This window comes from Melanerpes formicivorus, unplaced genomic scaffold (assembly GCF_026170545.1).
Source record: "Melanerpes formicivorus ecotype bairdi unplaced genomic scaffold, bMelFor1.0.p_v2 SCAF_15, whole genome shotgun sequence".
In the NCBI taxonomy this organism is placed as follows: Eukaryota; Metazoa; Chordata; class Aves; order Piciformes; family Picidae; genus Melanerpes; species Melanerpes formicivorus.
Window position 1 is genome coordinate 10,628,532 of NW_027142367.1, and position 18,394 is coordinate 10,646,925.

General features: G+C 48.0%; 1 protein-coding gene across 3 annotated transcripts in view; it reads left to right on the top strand.

Moving 5' to 3' along the window:
* Positions 1-16,131, top strand: part of RALBP1 (ralA binding protein 1) — a 32,643-nt gene extending 16,512 nt beyond the window's left edge. For 2 of the 3 annotated variants that reach the window (XM_068147605.1, XM_068147606.1), the window contains exons 3-10: positions 5,116-5,574; positions 7,866-8,215; positions 10,441-10,602; positions 11,418-11,549; positions 12,171-12,278; positions 13,037-13,158; positions 13,504-13,627; positions 14,436-16,131. In XM_068147605.1, the coding sequence (XP_068003706.1) occupies positions 5,116-5,574; positions 7,866-8,215; positions 10,441-10,602; positions 11,418-11,549; positions 12,171-12,278; positions 13,037-13,158; positions 13,504-13,627; positions 14,436-14,711 (1,733 nt within the window). In that variant the 3' untranslated portion in view covers positions 14,712-16,131. Of the gene's footprint in view, positions 1-4,412; positions 4,515-4,812; positions 4,908-5,115; positions 5,575-7,865; positions 8,216-10,440; positions 10,603-11,417; positions 11,550-12,170; positions 12,279-13,036; positions 13,159-13,503; positions 13,628-14,435 lie in introns of those variants that run through there. The other variant, XM_068147607.1, reaches the window with a different exon arrangement.
* The last annotated feature ends 2,263 nt before the right edge of the window (positions 16,132-18,394 follow it).

The following is an 18,394-nucleotide window of genomic DNA, read 5'->3' on the forward strand; positions in this document are numbered from 1 at the left end:
TGCTTTTTGAAAGTGTAGCTGAGGTGCTAGCCAAAATAAAGCTGTTTGACCTGAATTTCACAGAACGGTGGAGGTCATGCAGTCTGCTAAAGCAGGGGCACCCGCAGCAGGTTGCCCAGGTAATGTCCAGGTGGATTTGGAATCTCTCCAGAGAAGGAGACTCCATGCCTCCTCTGGACAGCCTGCTGAAGGGCTCTGCCACCCTTAAAGGGGAAAAAAAATTGCCACCTGTTCAGATGGAACCTCCTGGGTTCCAGTTTGTGCCCACTGCCTCTTCTCCTTGTCACTTGGGCACCACTGGAAAGAATCTGACCCCATCCTTTTGACCCTTGCCTTTAGGTGTTGATCTGCATTATCCTCTAGTTAAAACCAGCAGTTCAAATTCCTACAGGTTCTAAGGAGAAAAGTAATTCCTTAGGGTTTTCCTGTAATGCAAACAGCATTGACCTCACACATTATTGGTCTGGGGATGAAAATTCAGTATTGATTGGATAGCTCTAAATTCAGGCTCTTACTAGCTGGGTTTTTCACTCTTTGCCAACCAGCTTTCTGTTACAAATGATTTAGAGTCTTCTGAATCTGGAATTAGCAGAGCTCAGCACTATATGGTGTGGGTTTATGACGTAATTCACTGTATCCAATGGTGATCATCTAACTGAAGGCTGAGGGGGAGAAAGGCATCCTCAGCACATAGATGCAGCTCAGTACACATTAGCACTGCAACTGTTTTCTCCCCCAAGAGATGACAAGAAGTCTGCAGCTGCTGTAAAGCAATTTTTGTTACTTGAGGCTTTTTTTTAAATGCTTTTAAAGCTTTAAAAAGCAGAAAATATCAGAAGAGTCAAATTATCTCTTGCAGCTGTAATGTGCAAAGCTTCCAGCATTTCTTAGTCCTTGTAGAGGGAGGTCATGGAACTGCTACTCATGTGTAAGCTACAGACAAAGCTCTTGAGAGACCATCTCCTGTTTGGAAAGGATGGTAAATACAGCTTGGACAGGCATTTTCCTTACGTGCATTACAAGGCTCCTTTACACTTGCTTAACATGGCTGGTTTTAAGAGTTCCCCTTCCAGTTTTGCCTTTGTTGTTCCTTCCAGACTTTCCATCTTTCAGTCTACTCCACCTTTCAAATTCTGTTACACTTGTTCAGGTTGCTTCTTTCCACTTTCCTGGCTACCTCCTTTGATTTAGGACAATATGTGACCCGCTGAGGTCATGTAAGTTGGCATTTAAACAAATGTAACTGAGCATTATGAGGCCTCATCCTCTCGACTACCACCTTTAAGATGCTGATGAGCATTGAGAAGATCCCCTCTCAGGCTGCTCCTCTCCAGGCTAAATAGCCCCAGGGCTCTCGGCCTTTCTTCTTCACGCTGATGCTTTAGCCCCCTCAGCATCTTTGTAGCCTCCACTGGGCTCTCTCCAGTAGTTCCCTGTCTCCACTGAACTGGGAGCCTGGAACTGGATACAGGACTCCAGATGTGGCCTCAGAGGGGGAGGAGAACCTCCCTCAACCTCCTGGCCACACTCTTAACTGTCCCCCAGGAGACCACTGGCCTTCTTTAGTAGATGTTACTAAACTTTTAAACATCACATTTAAAATAACTGCAGTGAAGTGTTTAACTTGCTCCTTCATGTCTTCTCATGAAGTCAAGAAATACCAGTTTCAGCAGTGCACTGTTGCTGGTGTTATGTTCCCACGGACCTAGAAAAGCACCAAGGTTGGTGTTGCAACATGGGTGTTGAAATACCTAAGGCAGGTGTTCTGTGGGTGAAGGCAGCCTCCAGCTTGAGTCTCCTGTGCCAAACCATTGTTTGTTGGGGAAGGCAGTCTCCAAGCTTAGGGTCTCCTGTGCTGACCCATAGTTTGTTGGGGAAGGCAACCTCCAAGTCAAAGCCTCCTGTGCAGATGCTATTCCCAGTATGTGTGTGAGCCCTACCACTGAGAGCTACTGCAGATACCCAGCAGGAAGGATTGAGGGCAGATTGTTCTGGACTGTCTGGTGAGGATCTGGCTTTTTATTTGGAACTTAGATGTGTGAACCTCAGCTTGAAACTCTGTGCTAGCCCCATCTTGTTCTCACCAAACACAGTGGTGCTGTGTCCTCCTCCCTTGTCCCATGGCTGGTTCATCAGTGGCTCTTCCTGCATCGGAGAGATTCAGATCCTTAGTTTCTGCACTGCAAGTGTCCTTAACCATTGTTTCTGTGTTTAGTTTACAGAAAGAATGGTGGTGTAGCCAGTGAACTGGGAAGATGAGATCTGGTTGCTGGTTGTCCCCCAGTTAACATTTGCATTTTGATACTAAAATCCACTTGGGCAGGAGCAGTGCTACAGTCTTGCTCTGTACCCTGTGAAGGTGCATGTTTGGTGGTCCTAGGGAGGAGCCCAGGATGGGAATTGTGAGCTGGTCCCACAGGTAGAATTATTTTATGGCTGTTCCATGCTTTAATACATTTCTTACGTTGAATATTACCTTCTAAAGAGCAGCCAAGGAGGCTTCAAAATACAGATAGCTCCTTGGATGTGCTGAAATAATCATAGCATCACAGAATGGTTTGGGTTAGAAGAGACCTTTAAAGGTCATCTAGTCCAACCCCCCTGCAGTCAACAGGGACATCTGCAACTAGAGCAGGTTGTTCAGAGCCTCAAAAAACCTGAACTGGCTTGTTTCATGGGGTGGCCAGGCAACCTGGGCCAGTGTTTCACCATCCTTACAGTAAAAAACAGTTTTTTCTTCTCTCTAGTCTAAATCTCCCTCCTTTGGTTTAAAACCATCACCCCTTGTCCTGTCACAACAGGCCCTGCTAGAAAGATTATCCCCATCTTTCTTCCAGGCCTCTCTAGCTTACAGGCCACAAGAAGGTCTCCCAGGAGCCTTGTCTTCTTCCAGACTGAACCGCCCCATCTCGCTCAGCCTGTCTTCACAGCAGAGGGGTTTCAGCCCTCACATCATTTTTTTAGCCTCTTCTGGGCCTGATCCACCAGCTTAATGCTGAGAGTCATAGAATCAGTCAGGGTTGGAAGGGACTACAAGGATCATCTAGTTCCAAACCCCCTGCCATGGGCAGGGAAACCCCACACTAGATCAGGCTGGCCAGAGCCTCATCCAGAGAAGCTCTCCAGCTTCATGTAGTTTAGAACTGGCAAAATAGAGATGAGGTTCTTTTGCACAGGACAGCCCATAATCTCCTCCATGATGCTCTCTGATAATCCAGGGGGTTAATTTTCCACCACCCAAAACTTTGTGAGGGCCACAACAACCCCATGCAGAGCTACAGGCTGGGGTCAGAGTGGCTGGAGAGCAGCCAGGCAGAGAGGGACCTAGGGGTGCTGGTTGATGGTAGGATGAACATGAGCCTGCAGTGTGCCCAGGCAGCCAGGAGGGCCAATGGCATCCTGGCCTGCATCAGGAACAGTGTGGCCAGCAGGAGCAGGGAGGTCATTCTGCCCCTGTACACTGAACTGGTTAGGCCACACCTCGAGCACTGTGTCCAGTTCTGGGCCCCTCAGTTTAGGAAGGAGGTTGACTTGCTGGAACGAGTCCAGAGAAGGGCAACGAAGTTGGTGAGGGGTTTGGAACACAAGCCCTATGAGGAGAGGCTGAGGGAGCTGGGGCTGCTTAGCCTGGAGAGGAGGAGACTCAGGGGTGACCTTATTGCTCTCTACAACTACCTGAATGGGGGTTGTAAACAGGCAGAGGTTGGTCTCTTCTCCCAGGCAGCCAGCACCAGAACAAGAGGACACAGTCTCAGGCTGTGCCAGGGGAGGTTCAGGCTGGAGGTCAGGAGGAAGTTTTACACAGAGAGAGTGATTGCCCATTGGAATGGGCTGCCCGGGGAGGTGGTGGAGTCGCCGTCACTGGAGGTGTTCAGGAGGAGACTTGACAGGGTGCTTGGTTACATGGGTTAGTTGATTAGGTGGTGTTGGATGATAGGTTGGACGCGATGATCTTGAAGGGCTCTTCCAACCTGGTCTATTCTATTCTATTCTATTCTATTCTATTCTATTCTATTCTAATATTTGGCTGTCCTCTATGTGTCCTGCTCAGGCAGAGGCACTGGACAATGGAAGATCCTCGAAAGATCTGGATAATGGGGGCTTCACTTTGAGGCAAGAACTTGCTGCCCACTGCCTTAGGGGGGAGCAGGATGGTGGAAAATGTCTTCTGCTGACCAAGTTTCAGCCTGACTTTTCTGATGTGGGGTACTATGTGTGTAAAATGACAGCTAATTGACGTAGAAGCTGTGTTTCTATGGTGGGTTTAGCCATGGGGGTTTTTTTTGTTGTTGTTGTGGGTTTGAGGTTTTTTTTGTAATCCACCTTTAAATAAAGATCTTATTGCTCTTGCCTGAAGGATGGGCAGGGCTGGCTGTGGAGGTGTACTTCTTAAGAGCACTGGTGCATGTTTCAGATGACACTTGGTGTTTTGCTGCTGAAAAAGTTACTCCACCCTTGGACTTCTTTGAAGCTCTCACAGAGTTTTTGAGGCAGGCAGACACCTTCACTGACAGGTATTGTGCTAGCGATACTGGAGCTGTTTATTTGTCCAGTGCAAAAGTAGCTGTGCTTGGGATCTTGGAGGGTTCTTTTTGTGACTTTTGTTTGATGCTGTGGGCTTTTGGAGGTTGTTGTTGGGTTTTTTGGTGTTTTATTTGATGCTGAAATGTTATCATCTTACAATTCATAATGTTGTAGAAGGAGATTGGGCAGTCAAGTGGCTGAAGTTTAGTTTGTTCTTCAGAGAAGTTTGTTAAGAGTTGGGGGTGTGGAGATGATCCTTAACAGCAACTCTTATACTGTTGATTGCAGGAACATAGAGAAGTTGCCAGGCAGTTGTTTTTATTTTGCATTCCATTGACTATTAGATGGGAAACTCACCCATAAGATGGACATTGCCATTATGAGTAAGTATATAAAGCATTCATTGTTTAGATCCTCCAGGAGCTGTGTGGCTTACCTATGCAACCCTCATTTAGTCCCTGTCCACTTCACTAACAACTCAAAAGAGGCAGGCAGGTGCTTCTCTTTCTCCTTCTCACCTCTTGTTCTCTCCCTCCTACAACGTGCTGTCTAGAAGGTAAGCAGGCTTACAGCTCTCCCCTTGCCCAACAGCGGAAGGCTATGCTGCCTTTCAAGAGGACAGCTCCGGTGATGAGGCGGAGAGCCCTTCCAAGCTGAAGCGGTCCAAGGGAATACATGTCTTCAAGAAGCCCAGTTTCTCCAAAAAAAAGGAAAAGGATTTTAAAATCAAAGAGAAACCCAAAGATGACAAACACAAGGAGGACAAACACAAGGAGGACAAACACAAAGAGAAGAAGTCGAAAGACTTAACGGCAGCAGACGTGGTGAAACAGTGGAAAGAGAAGAAGAAAAAGAAGAAGCCGATCCAGGAGACCGAGATCCCTCAGGTGGAGGTCCCGAGCCACAGGCCTGTGTTTGGCATCCCTCTGGCTGAGGCAGTGGACAGGACCATGCTGTACGACGGCATCCGCCTGCCCGCCGTCTTCCGCGAGTGCATCGACTACGTCGAGAAGTACGGCATGAAGTGTGAAGGCATCTACAGGGTTTCAGGTACTTGGCTCCAGGGGCTCCTTGCTTGCCCTTTTCTTCTTCTTTTACCATGTCTGACCCTCTAGAGAGTGCTCGTGGGCTTCCCACCAAGTTGCTTTTCCCAGTTGCTTCCACCATAGGATTTTTGTCCTCCAAAACTCCTCCTGGAGCAGATGCCCTAGCCAGCAGAAAGCACAGCTGTGGCTGTTGCAGCTGAGCAGCAGGTTAACTACTGTAGTTGTGTGACACCAGCTTCCCAAAGTGAGACATCACTTTTAGTCACCTCCAACAAAACAGCCCCTTTCTTTGTCAGCTGCATCTGGCACATAATGTGCCAGAACTTCTCTGGGTGCATTTTTGGGAGTGAGGGAGGAAAAGCCTTTGAAGCAAGTTGCCTGGCCCTGTAAAACTGATCCAACCAGTTTAAAGGCTTTGTGAAGCTGGAATCAAACTGTTTTAAAGGCCCCATTCAGCTGTCTCTGTTACAGAACCATAGAACCATCTGGGTTGGAAAAGACCAACCATTATCTAACTCTGACTAAAGTCAGCTGTTAAAACATGTCCCCCAGCACCACAGCTATGTGTCCTTTAAACACCTCCAGGGATGGTGACTCCACCACTGCCTTGGGCAGCCTGTTCTGGGGCTTGACAATATTTTGGGGAAGAAATGTTTCCTAATGTCCAACCTAAACCTCCTCTGGTGGGACCAGAGGCCATTTCCTCTTGTCCTATCACTTGTTACTTGGGAGAGGAGACCAACCCCCACCTCCCTCCAACCTTCTTCCAGGTAGTTCTAGAGAGTGAGACGGTCTCCCCTCAGCCTCTTTTTGTACAGGCTGAACAACCTCAGGTCCCTCAGCTGCTCCTCCCAAGACCTGTTCTCCAGACCCTTCATCAGCTTTGCTGCCCTTCCCTGGACCCACTCCAAATCTGTGTTTGGTAGGGATGCACAAATACCTCAGCAGCTCAGGCAGTTTCTCAGTCTTGCCAGCTGGAACATTCTGGTGGTGTGTTTGTTTTTTCATGACCCAATATGTTTGCAATGCTGACATTTTCACAGGAGAAAGTGTCTTTTCCATAAAGCATCTTTTAATGTTTGCACTTTCGAGGTGTTCTCCAGGGCAACAGCACCCTCTTGTGTGGGTAAGGGTTTTTAAACTGAGAGCTCAGAGAAGATTGCAGTGGTTTTAACAACCCACCAGCTGTTGTAGTGACCAACTTGGACATGAAACTGAGCTTATTTTCCCTGACATTTCATTTACCATGTGCTGAACCCAGGCAGTGCTGCTTACCCTGTGTGAGCCAAGTTGTGGCAGCACGTTGAGCTGGTGTAACTCACCTGTGGGTGTTGGAGCTTCAGGAATGAAATCTCCCCACGTTTGGGAAGGTTGCAATGTCCTCAAGTCATAAAAACGCCCCACAGAAGATCTGGGATGGATTGGGTAATTCTGTGAACAAGCTTTTATTCATGCAGCAATCAAGAATCCTGGGGGCAAGCAGCAAGACTAGAGGAAATGGATACAAGCTGTGCCAGGAGAGGTTTAGGCTGGATGTTAGGAAATATATCTCCACTGAAAGGGCTCTCAAACATTGGAATGATCTGCCCAGGGCAGTGTTGGAATCACCCTCCCTGGTGGTGTTTAAGCAGCTTGTGGACCTGGTGCTTAGGGACATGGTTTAGTGGTGATCTTGCAGTGCTGAGTGGAAGGTTGGACTGGATGATCTCTGAGGTCTCTTCCAACCAAAGATATTCTGTGAGATTCCCCCTCTGAGGAGAACCAGCTGGAAATCTGGGAGCTAAAAAGTGTGGGGTATGTTTTGACAAAGGAAGACTGTTTGAGGTAGAACTTGTTGCCCCTATGTTTGGTAACATATTTGCTGCTTGGCTAAGGGTTGTATATTTGAAGCAGCCACAGACAGGCTTGAATGCAAACAAAAAACTGACCTGATGTTCTCTTCCTCACCCTGTTTTCACATTCCTTGATGCAAGGGAATGCTGGCACCAGGTTTGATGCTGGGGCTTTGCTTTACAGTGATTGTCAGGGCTCTTAGAAGTCATTTTGAGTCGTGATTTTAACCCACGTTACCTTGAAAACGTGTTCCTCAGTGAGCTTAAACCATAAGGAGAGGTGAAATAAATACATCTCCTAGAACAAGAGTCAGAGAATCACAGAATCACTGTGGTTGGAAAAGATTATCAAGTCCAACCATTATCTAACTCTGCCAAGTCAGGTGCTCAGAGAAGTTTAGAGATAATTGTTACAAACGTGCAGCTGCTGCTGTCTCTAAATTCTTGGTCTCGATATTTTAAGGAATCAAATCAAAAGTGGATGAGCTCAAAGCAGCCTACGACCGAGAGGAATCTCCCAACCTGGAGGAATATGAGCCCAACACAGTAGCCAGCTTGCTGAAACAGTACCTACGAGAACTGCCCGAGAACTTGCTGACCAAAGAGCTCATGCCCCGCTTTGAAGATGCTTGTGCAAAGACCACAGAAGCTGAGAAAGTTCAGGAGTGCCAGAGGCTGCTGAAAGAGCTGCCAGAGTGTAACCACCTCCTCATTTCTTGGCTGATTGTGCACATGGACCACGTTATTGCCAAGGAACTGGAAACAAAAATGAACATCCAGAATATTTCCATAGTGCTCAGCCCCACGGTCCAGGTAGGTGCACCACAACAGGGAGTGCTGGAGCCCAGGAAAGGCTTCTCTGTAGGGGTTCTCTAGCAGGTGGGAACCAGGTGTTGGGTGGTACAGTTAATGATAGTTGCTCTTTATACTTTGGGGATCTAAAATGCTGGGAAAGAGGCAAGAAAAAACTGTGAATGTGATCCTGCATACCATGGGCCTGATCTTTGGGTCATTACAGAGACTGCTGTCAGGGCTTTGATTTTACTGTGAAGAGGAGTCATTTAATGTTGAACTCCTCCAGTGTATACAGGGAGACAATCTCTTTGCATTTTACATCTGGTAACCATACAACCACAGACTGGTTTGGATTGGAAAGGACCTTAAAGATCATCTAGTTCCACCACCCCTGCTGTGGGCAGGGACACCAGGTTGCTCAAGGCCCCATTCAAACTGGTTTTGAACATTTCCAGGCTTGGAGCCTCCGCAACTTCTCTGGGCAACCTGTTCCAGTGCCTCAGCACCCACATGGGGGTGAATTTCCTCCTAATGTCTAATCTAAACTGAGCTGCTTCCAGTTGGAAGCCATTACCCCTCACCCTGTCACTACCTATCTCTGTAAAAAGCCCCCCTCCAGCTGTCCTGGAGGCCCTGTGCAAATGCTGGAAGCATGCTCTGAGGTCTCCTGGCCATAATTTAGTGACAGTTTAGTGAAGACTAGAGTGTTGCTCCATTTTGATATCGAGCCAATGAACCCTGCCCTACAAGCAGAGCGTCTTGGTGGAGTGATGACTGCACCAGTCTTTGGTGTCTACAATCAGCTGGCTGCAGGCAAGCCATTGACTTTGTTTTCCAGTGGGATTTTGTGGGTTTGGGATTAATTCCTTGATTAACATCATGGAAATATTTAATTTAAATGCAGCCCAGAGCTAGTCCTGTGCAGAATGGGAAGGTGGTAGTACTGGGTGTGGGTCTTCTAGAAGCCAAGCCACACTTTGAGAAGAGCTTGCCTTTGTAATGAAGTCTGGTGGAGGCCCTGTAGCCAAAGGGCTGGGTGGTGTTCTTGGTCATTTTGCTGCACCAGAAGCTTTGTAGCTAACAAAAGCAGTAACAGTTGATGGCAAACAACACAGGCCCCTTCATGTTCTGTTGTGAGGTGGATATTAGCAGTGGCAGGGGAGGTGCTGATGGAACTCTGAGCTTGCTTTTGGGATGAAGTTTTGATTTTTGATGGAAGATACAGCATCCAATTAATTCCTTGCCACTGTCTCACATTCAGGCAAGAAATACAGTCACAGCTTCTTTCAACTGCAATAAAGCACTGAGAGAGAGAAAATATGTACAGGCTGGGGCAGGGGAGAGAAGGCAGCCAGAGCACAGGGCAGTTGCTGCCCCTTGTCCACTGCTGTCACTGCCTTTAGAATCATAGAATGATATGGTTTGGAAGGGACCTCCAAAGGTCATCCAGTCCAACCACCCCACAGTCAGCAAGGACATCCTCCACTAGGCCAGGGTGCTGAGAGCCTTGTCCACCCTGACCTTGAAGACCTCCAGGGAAGGGGCCTCAGCTGCCTCCCTGGGCAACCTGCTCCAGTGTTCCACCACCCTCATGGTGCAGAACTTGTTCCTAACATCCAATCCAAAACTCCTCCAATCTCAAACCATTGCCCCTCATCCTGTCACCACAGCCCCCTGTAAACAGTCCCTCTGCAGCCCTCCTGCCGGCCCCACTCAGGTACTGGAAGGCCACTCTTGGGTCTACACAGTGCCTTCTCTCCTCCATGCTGAATAACCCCAGCTCCCTCAGCCTGTCCTCATAGCAGAGTCAAAAAGCAAGATTTTGAGTAAAAAGGAAGACCCGGTACAGCTCTGTATCTAATTGTCCTGACCTAGTGTGAGGGGTCCCTGCCCATGGCAGGGAGGGTTGGATGATGTTTGAAGTCCCTTCCAACTGACAGTTCTGTCATTCAGTGATCCAGCAGTGAGGGAAAAGAATGATGGTAGGTTAGGTGGGTGAAGGCCCTGAGTTCAGCTTGAAAATGGCTCAGATACAGAGGTAAGAGGGAAGTGATCCCTTGAGGCCAGCACTGGCTCATTGAAAGCATCATCTTTAACCCAGATGTTAGGATTTCAGGACAAATTACTGTGACTGCTCCTCACAGACAGGCCTGTTCAAAGCTGCTGTGCTCCACGTCAGCTTCCCAGATGAAGGCAAGGTGAACACATCCCCTCACCCAGTATTTTGTCTCCTTCCCTTGCAGATCAGTAACCGTGTCCTGTACGTGCTTTTTACACACGTCCAAGAGTTCTTTGGGAACGTGACCCTAAAGCAGGTGACAAAACCTCTTCGATGGTCCAACATGGCAACAATGCCAGCACTTCCAGAAACACAGGAGAGCATCAAGGAAGAAATCAGGCGACAGGTTGGCAGCTCCTTGAGTGCTTCTGTTTGTCTTTGCCTGCACTTTGATGCATTCAGGAGTAAACTGCCACAAGCTCATAGCACGCCCTTGAATTCTTTCCCAGTTGTCCTGTCAGTGGAAACCACTGGGAAGAGATTGATGATGTTCTTCCCCATGTCCTGTGTAGAAAGCTGTTACTGCCTTGTGATGATTACAGCAGTGTTTTCCTGCATTGCCATGCCCTGTAGTTCAGTACTTTTGTCATGGGAGGGTGGTAGGAGGATGTGTTGAAGAGTGGAGGCTCTCAGATACTGCCCTTCAGCTGGCTCCAGATCACGTGCTGAATGCATGTTAACACTTGTTGGTCAACATGTCAGGCTTTGAAAACCAGCATTCCAAGCCTCTTGCCAGGAATCATAGAATTGTTTTGGTTGGAAAAGACCTCCAAGATCATCAAGTCCAGCCATTAACCCAGGCACTGCCAGGTCACCACTAAACCATGTCCCTCAGCACTGCATTTGCACAGCCTTTAAATCCCTCCAGCAATGGTGACTCTGCTCCTTCCCTGGGCACCCTTTTGGGGAAGAAGTTTTTCCTTAATGTCCAACCTAAACCTCCCCTGGTGCAACTTGAGACCATTTCTTCTTGTCCTAACACTTGTTCCTTGGAAAAAGAGCCCAATCCCTAGCTGGCTTCAACCTTCTTTCAGGGAGGTGTAGAGAGCCAGAAGGTCTCTCCTCAGCCTCCTTTTCTCACAAAGCCAAACCCATGCTGTCTTTCCAGTCTGCCCTGCTATGACATGTCACAGATACTCATTTCTTTGGCACCATTTCTAGGAATTCCTCCTGAACTGTTTACACAGAGACTTGCAGGCAGGGATAAAAGACTTATCCAAAGAAGAGAGACTCTGGGAGGTGCAAAGAATTTTAACAGCTCTTAAGAGGAAACTGAGAGAAGCAAAGAGACAGGTGAGTAACTTCGCTATTGGCCAAACACCTACATCATGGATCCCCTATTTTGTGACCATGCAGAGGCACCACTTTGATCTAAGTTTAGTCTAAATCTCCCTCCTTTAGCTTAAGCCCATCCCACCTTGTCCTGGCACAGCAACAGGCTCTGCTAAATGCACTCTCTCCATCTTTCTTACTGGCCTCTAAGTACTGAAAGGCCAGCAGAAGGTCTCCCTGGAGCCTTCTCTTCTCCAGGTTGAACAACCCCAACTTGCTCTGCCTCTCCTCAGGGCAGAGGGCTTCCAGCCCTTGGATCATTTTTCACAGTATCACAGTATAACCAAGGTTGGAAATGACCTCGAGGATCATTGAGTCCAACCTATCAACACAGAACCCATGTGTCCTGCAGTAGCAAGAGGAATTATTGGAAGCCTCAAGGTTACCAGACTTCAGACCCATTCCTTTTTTTCAACTGTCTTACGTCCCAGAGAAGGGACCAGACCTTCCTGAAAACTTCCAAGACAACCAAGATGATGATTGTAAATTGGGAAAATAATGATGCTCACATGAACTACTTCTTTTAGTCATAGAGTGACTGGGGGTGGCATCCTTTGAACAGGTGTCCTCTTCCCCTGGCAGGAGTGTGAAACCAAGATTGCACAGGAGATTGCTAGCCTTTCAAAGGAGGATGTCTCCAAAGAAGAAATGAATGAGAATGAAGAAGTCATCAACATTCTGCTGGCACAGGTAGGTGGCAGGCATTTACCTCTTTGCTTGTTTTGTTCTGCATCTCTCAGAAATATTAAACCCTCTTTTGTTCCTTCTGATGTGATGGAAGGAGATTCTGTTCCCTGTCATGGGAAATGGAAGGCTTAAAGGGATCTCTCTGTGGACGTTCAAATGCAAGGCTGTGTGGTAGTGGTCAGCAAAGCAGGGAAAGAACCCAGAGTGAGCAGACAGTAGAAAGGAGACACTGTGCAGCAGCAAGAAGGGGTAGCCTTTGTTGTTCCTGTCACTAGAAAACACTTCCCAGTCCAACCAGTTTCAGTACTGTTACCTGCTTCCCTGCTGATCAAAGGAAGCAAGGCAGCTGTTGTGGCTTTTATGCTTTCCTCCGCTTCCCACAGTAGCTTTGATCTTCTCCCTGCTGCACTCCCCCCTTACATCCATCTTCAAAGATCTATTTTATAATTCAGGTTTTCTACTGATTCCACTGGTTATCCTGAGCTTTCCCCCTGTGATTTAAGGAGACCAGCAGCCAAATATGGTGGAATTCAGTGTGTCATCTCCTCAGCTACTCAGCACAGCCATTGCCTGCTGGGTTCAGAGCTGGCATTGCTGGGTTTCAACTTTGATTTGCTTTGAGGTCTTGATGAGTCAAGATTTCAAAGCAGGCATGGGATCGCTTCTGCTCAAAGTATTTCAGAGACCAGCAGCATCTGGTTCTGATGGTGTGTTGCTGTAGAGCAACAAAGGACATAAAGTGAAACAATTGCTCATTGCAGGAGAATGAGATTTTAACGGAGCAGGAAGAGCTGCTGGCCATGGAGCAGTTCCTGCGGAGACAGATTGCCTCGGAGAAGGAGGAGATCGACCGGCTCCGAGCAGAAATAGCTGAAATACAAAGGTAAAAGGGGAGGGGAACTGCTCCATCAGAGCCTCTGAAGTACATCCATACTCCACTGAAGCAATAAACTGCACTTAAAAGCTGAGCCTGTGAACATCACTCAGGAAAGCCTGAAAATCCACAAAGTTTGAACCTTTGGGGATACTCTGTTACAGACTCGGTGCACTAAAAGCATCCCCCTAGGAGCCCATCGGTTTATTATATGAAGCTTTGATAGGAGGTTCTGACTTTTGTCTTTGAAGCTGTTGGAGATGATGCAGGGGGTGTGAGTTAACTCTTTTATGCTACCCAGCTCTGGCAGACCTGAGGGAGGGCTTCAGTCAGGGTTTGTCCTTGGTCTTTCAGTCGCCAGCAGCACGGCCGGAGTGAAACTGAGGAGTATTCTTCTGAAAGCGAAAGCGAGAGCGAAGATGAGGAGGAGCTACAGGTCATCCTGGAAGATCTGCAGAGACAGAATGAGGACCTGGAGGTGAGATTTCACAGGATGTTAGGGGTTGGAAAGAACCTCCACAGATCATTTGGTCCAACCCCCCTGCCAGGGCAGGAGTGTATCGTCTAGCACAGGTCCCACAGGAACACATCCAGACATGTCTTGAATGTCTCCTGAGAAGGAGACTCCATGACCTCTCTGGGGAGCCTGTTCCAGTGCTCTGTGACTCTTACAGTAAAGAAGTTCTTCCTCATGTTGAGGTGGAACTTCCTGGGCTGTAGTTTACATCCATTGCCCCTTGTCTGATCACAGGGCACAAGTGAGAAGAGGCTGTCCCTTCCTTCCTGACACCCAGCCCTCAGATATTTATCCCGATCAGATTCCCCTCTCAGTCTTCTCTTCTCCAGACTAAACAGCCCCAGGTTTCTCAGCCTTTCCTCATCAGGCAGTGGTCCAGTCCCCTAATCATCCTTGCAATCCTCTGTTGGACTCTCTCCTGTACATCCCTGTCCCTCTTGAACTGGGGAGCCCAGAAGTGGATGCACTATTCCAGGTGGGGCCTTTCTAGGGCAGAGTAGAAGGGGATGAGAACTTCCCTTGAGCTTTGAGCCTCTGTATTCATTGTTGTTCATAGTTCAGACTGTGCAGAGGTGTTTGCATTGGAGGTTTTGCATCCATTCTGCCTCTAACCCACATGCTCTGCATTTAAGTCTCTTGTGCTGAAGCCCAGGTTGCTGCGTTAATAACAGCAGAGCTTCATTGTGCTGTGCCAAATATGTCCCCCACCTCGAGCTACAGTCCTTCTTTGTCAGAAGGAGCCCTGACTTTTCTTTCCCTTGCTCCAAAGATAAAGAACAACCACCTGAACCAAGCGATTCATGAGGAGCGAGAGGCCATCATCGAGCTGCGGGTGCAGCTTCGCCTGCTGCAGCAAGCAAAATCTGAGCAGCAGGTGCAGGAAGAAGAGGAGCCAGAAAAACGTGGGGGTGTTCCTCAGCAGCAGCAGCAGCAGCAAAGAGACACTGTCCTGGAGACAAAAGCAGCCAAAGAGCAGCCAAAAGCAAGTAAGGAGCAGCAAGTCAAGCCATCGCCGAGCAAAGACAGGAAAGAAACTCCCATCTGATCTGGCTCCTTAAGTATGCATTAAACAAAGCAAACTGCACAAAGAGAGTTTTGCTGGCTGTGTACATTCTGTAACGGAACTTCGCTTTTGAGCCCGGGAGACTTTTGTCTCCCACGCTTGTGGCTTCTACTCCTGAGGCTCAGGTGAGTTTGGAGAGGCCAGAAGAGTTTTCCAGTTAGTAACAGATTATTTCCATTCTGGTTTCCTTCAGGTGATTTGAAATATCCCAGTATCCCTTTTTCTTTGAAACCAAAATCATTATTTCCATTCTTCAGAGCACAATTGGAAGAGCTCAGTAAATAAACAGCGCACCCACCCCTACTAATTCATTATTTGCCTGGTGGATCTCTTCATCCTCATTCACCATTCTTTCTGCTTCTTAACCTTTGTCACTTCTTGCTTGTGCCTTTTGATACCTTTTTGATGCAGATTATATATACAAGGGAGCTTTAAACTGATTCTGGGTTGGCTGAGAAGGTGGGAGACTGTGGGGTGTTGACCAAACATGCCCTTAAGCTTCTTTATTTTTGTGTTCTGAGATGTACTGAATAAATGTAAACACTTGAGAGATGTTATTTATGTCCCTGTACCATGGAAATGTTCAGCGAGAGCTCTTGGTGTCTTCTAGTGCTGTACGTGAGCCATGAACTCATTTCTGAACCACCCTCATCACCCCTGTGTCCATGCTGCTGCTTCCTCCATTGTTCATGTGTCAGTCCCTCGGAGAAAGCCTCCAACGGGTGCTTCAGGCAGTGGTGGGGATGGGTTGTGTCACTTTACATCTACCTGCCCAAGCAATACAGCAGAAGAGCAACAGCCTGAGGAACAGTCCCAAGGAGCAGGGGTGGAGTTCACCATGTGTGTTGCTTAACAAACTGACCACCCCTTCCCCTTGGGACTTGCTCTTGGTTTGGCCATTTTGCTGCTTCTGCCCCTGGCAAGCCTCCAGCTGGGTTGAGTGAGGAGCTGTCTGATGGTTCAGCTCAGCCTTGAGCCCCCCCTGCCCAGCTAACAGCTCCCCGGCAGCTGCCGGCGGTGGCCGTGTTCCCTCCCTCTCGCCATTACACTGTTGCGACTCGTTGGTCATGAGTTGGGTTTGTACAGATGCTGCTTTGATACCCGAAGAGAAAACAGCACAGTATTTTTGTAACATTTGAGGAAAAAAAATAATAATTTATAAACACCAAGCTGTGGTCAGCTGGATGTGAACTACAAGCATTCTCCCTCGCCTTCCTTACGCACATTTTCTATCTGCTGGCGATACCGAAACCTCTTCTCTGTGTTCTAATTGACACTAAAGTTCCTGTTGAACCAGCACGGATTTTTCTAATGTTCTTCAGACAAACCTCTTGCTCTCAGTTAACTTTTATTTTGTTAGGATTGCATTTATCAAGCCAATAAATTCAACAGCCATTTGAAAGGTGTTTATGTGGCAAATTAATTCAGGGTTTCTCAATCCCACTCCCCTGAAAGAAGTGTCTGCAACTGAACAGCACAGAAAGCTTCCCTCTCTGGGCTGAACAACAACTTTAGTTTGATCAAATTAAAGATGTTAAGACTTTGCTTCTCTAATAACAGAGATTTAAACCAAAAGAGAAAATGAGAATAGAGAGAAGACTTCTTTGTTTTACTCTAAGGGTGGTGAGGCCCAGGTCACCCAGAAAGGTGCTAGAAGCCACCTCACTGGAAACATTCCAGGTCAGGTTGTCTGGGGCTCTGAACAACCTGCTCTAGTTGACAGTGTCCCTGCTGACTACAGGGAAATTGGTCTAAAGGACTTTAAAGGTCCCTTCCAACCCAAGCCAGGCTGATTTCAGCTGTGAAGGTAAAACCCCATCCCAATCATTACTTCCAACACATGAACACCTGTGACCTTAGAATGCACTTCAGGTGTTGCCATTTAAGTCTCCTGAGGTGCTTACAGCAGCTGTAACCAGAGTCAAAACACCTGAAGACATTTCTGTGGAATTTCCCTTCCCCTTCTTTCACAGTACTCATCCAGCAGGTATGGGTAGAACTCCTGTAGTCATGAAGCCTAAGTGCAAGTCAATGCTGGCCAAATCAAGCTCCCACCAGTAGCAGGGAAGCCAAACAGCCCCAGGGGAGGCCCAAGGCAGATGGTTCAGGCAGTGCCAGCCTCTGAGCCATGGCTAAAACCAGCCCTCTGCCAAGTCCCCTTGAGCTGTGGGCTTCCAATGACATGTGTGAGCTGCACCACTCCAGCCCTTGCCTCCCACAGCCTCCACAGCTCCTGACATCAGGCAGCTTCATGAAGTCCAAGCACATCTTGAATAGCCATGACCTAAGTCAAACCATCCTTTAAACTGACTTCAGAGTGATGAGGCTCTGAGCAACCTGAGCATGCAGATGTCCCCACTGACTGCAGGGGCATTGGACTAGATGACCTTTAGAGGTCACTTCCAACCCCAAACATTCTGTAATGTGATGAAAATGAAGACTTCCCAACTGTGTAGCTTGTTTATCCCAAGCACAGCAACAGACCCTGTCAGACCCCTTGGATGAGCCCACCAGCCTCACTTACCTTTGCTGACATGAAGCCCCACCACCCTGCAGGCCTAATTCTGTGCTTCTGCACTTAACAAAGCTTTGTGACAGCTCAGTGTAGTCCATCTGCTTTCCTTTTGAAAGTGCTTCCACCACAGATCATTGCTTCAGAAGGATGCTATACCTCACCTGGAATATGCATCCAGTTCTGGGCTCCCCAGTTCAGAAGGGACAGTGATCTACTGGAGAGAGACCGAGGGCTACAAGGATGATGAAGGGACTGAAACACTGTCTGATGAGGAAAGGCTGAGAAACCTGGGGCTGTTCAGGCTGGAGAGGAGAAGATTGAGAGGGGATCTAATCAATGCATATAAATTTCTGAGGGCTGGGTGTCAGGAAGGAAGGGACAGCCTCTGCTTGGTTGCGCCCTGTGACAGGAGAAGGGGCAATGGAGGGAAACTATAGCACAGGAGGTTCCACCTCAACATGAGGAGGAACTTCACTGTAAGGGTCACAAAGCACTGGAACAGGCTCCCCAGAAAGGTTGTGGAGTCTTCTTTGGACACTTTTAAGCCTTGTCTGGATGTGTTCCTGTGGGGCCTGCACTAGATTCTATGCTCCTGCTCTGGCAGAGGGGGTTGGACTTGAAGATCTCCAGAGGTCCCTTCCAACCCCTAACATCCTGTGATGCTGTGACAGGACAACTACATACCTTAAGTGTTGTTAGAGTCCTTTCCAACACAAGCCTGGAACAGCTTTTGTCAGCTGAAAACCCTGAACAGCACCATGTAAATTCAGTGGGGCTACAAACCAACATCCAGGTGCAGGACCTTCCATTTGGTCTCATTTAACCTCATGAGATTCACACAGGCTCACTTCTCAGGCTTGTCCAGGTCTCTCTAGATGGCAGTCCTGTCCCTAAGTTCAGCTGGACTGTAATTAGCTGTTCTGTAGTCCTGATGAACACCAGATCTTGCCCAAAGGGTCAGGAATTTGCTCCACAGCTATCTGGGGACATGCAAAACACTGAACCCAGCTTGCCAGGCATCAGTCATGTCTTGGTTAAAAACAAAGCAGCCTCAGGAGGGTTCCAGACACATGCTGGGTTTATTGGTGTGAAATCAGTATGGAAGTGTGGTGAGGAAACATCCTTACCAAAGCCTGACAAGTCTCTGGGG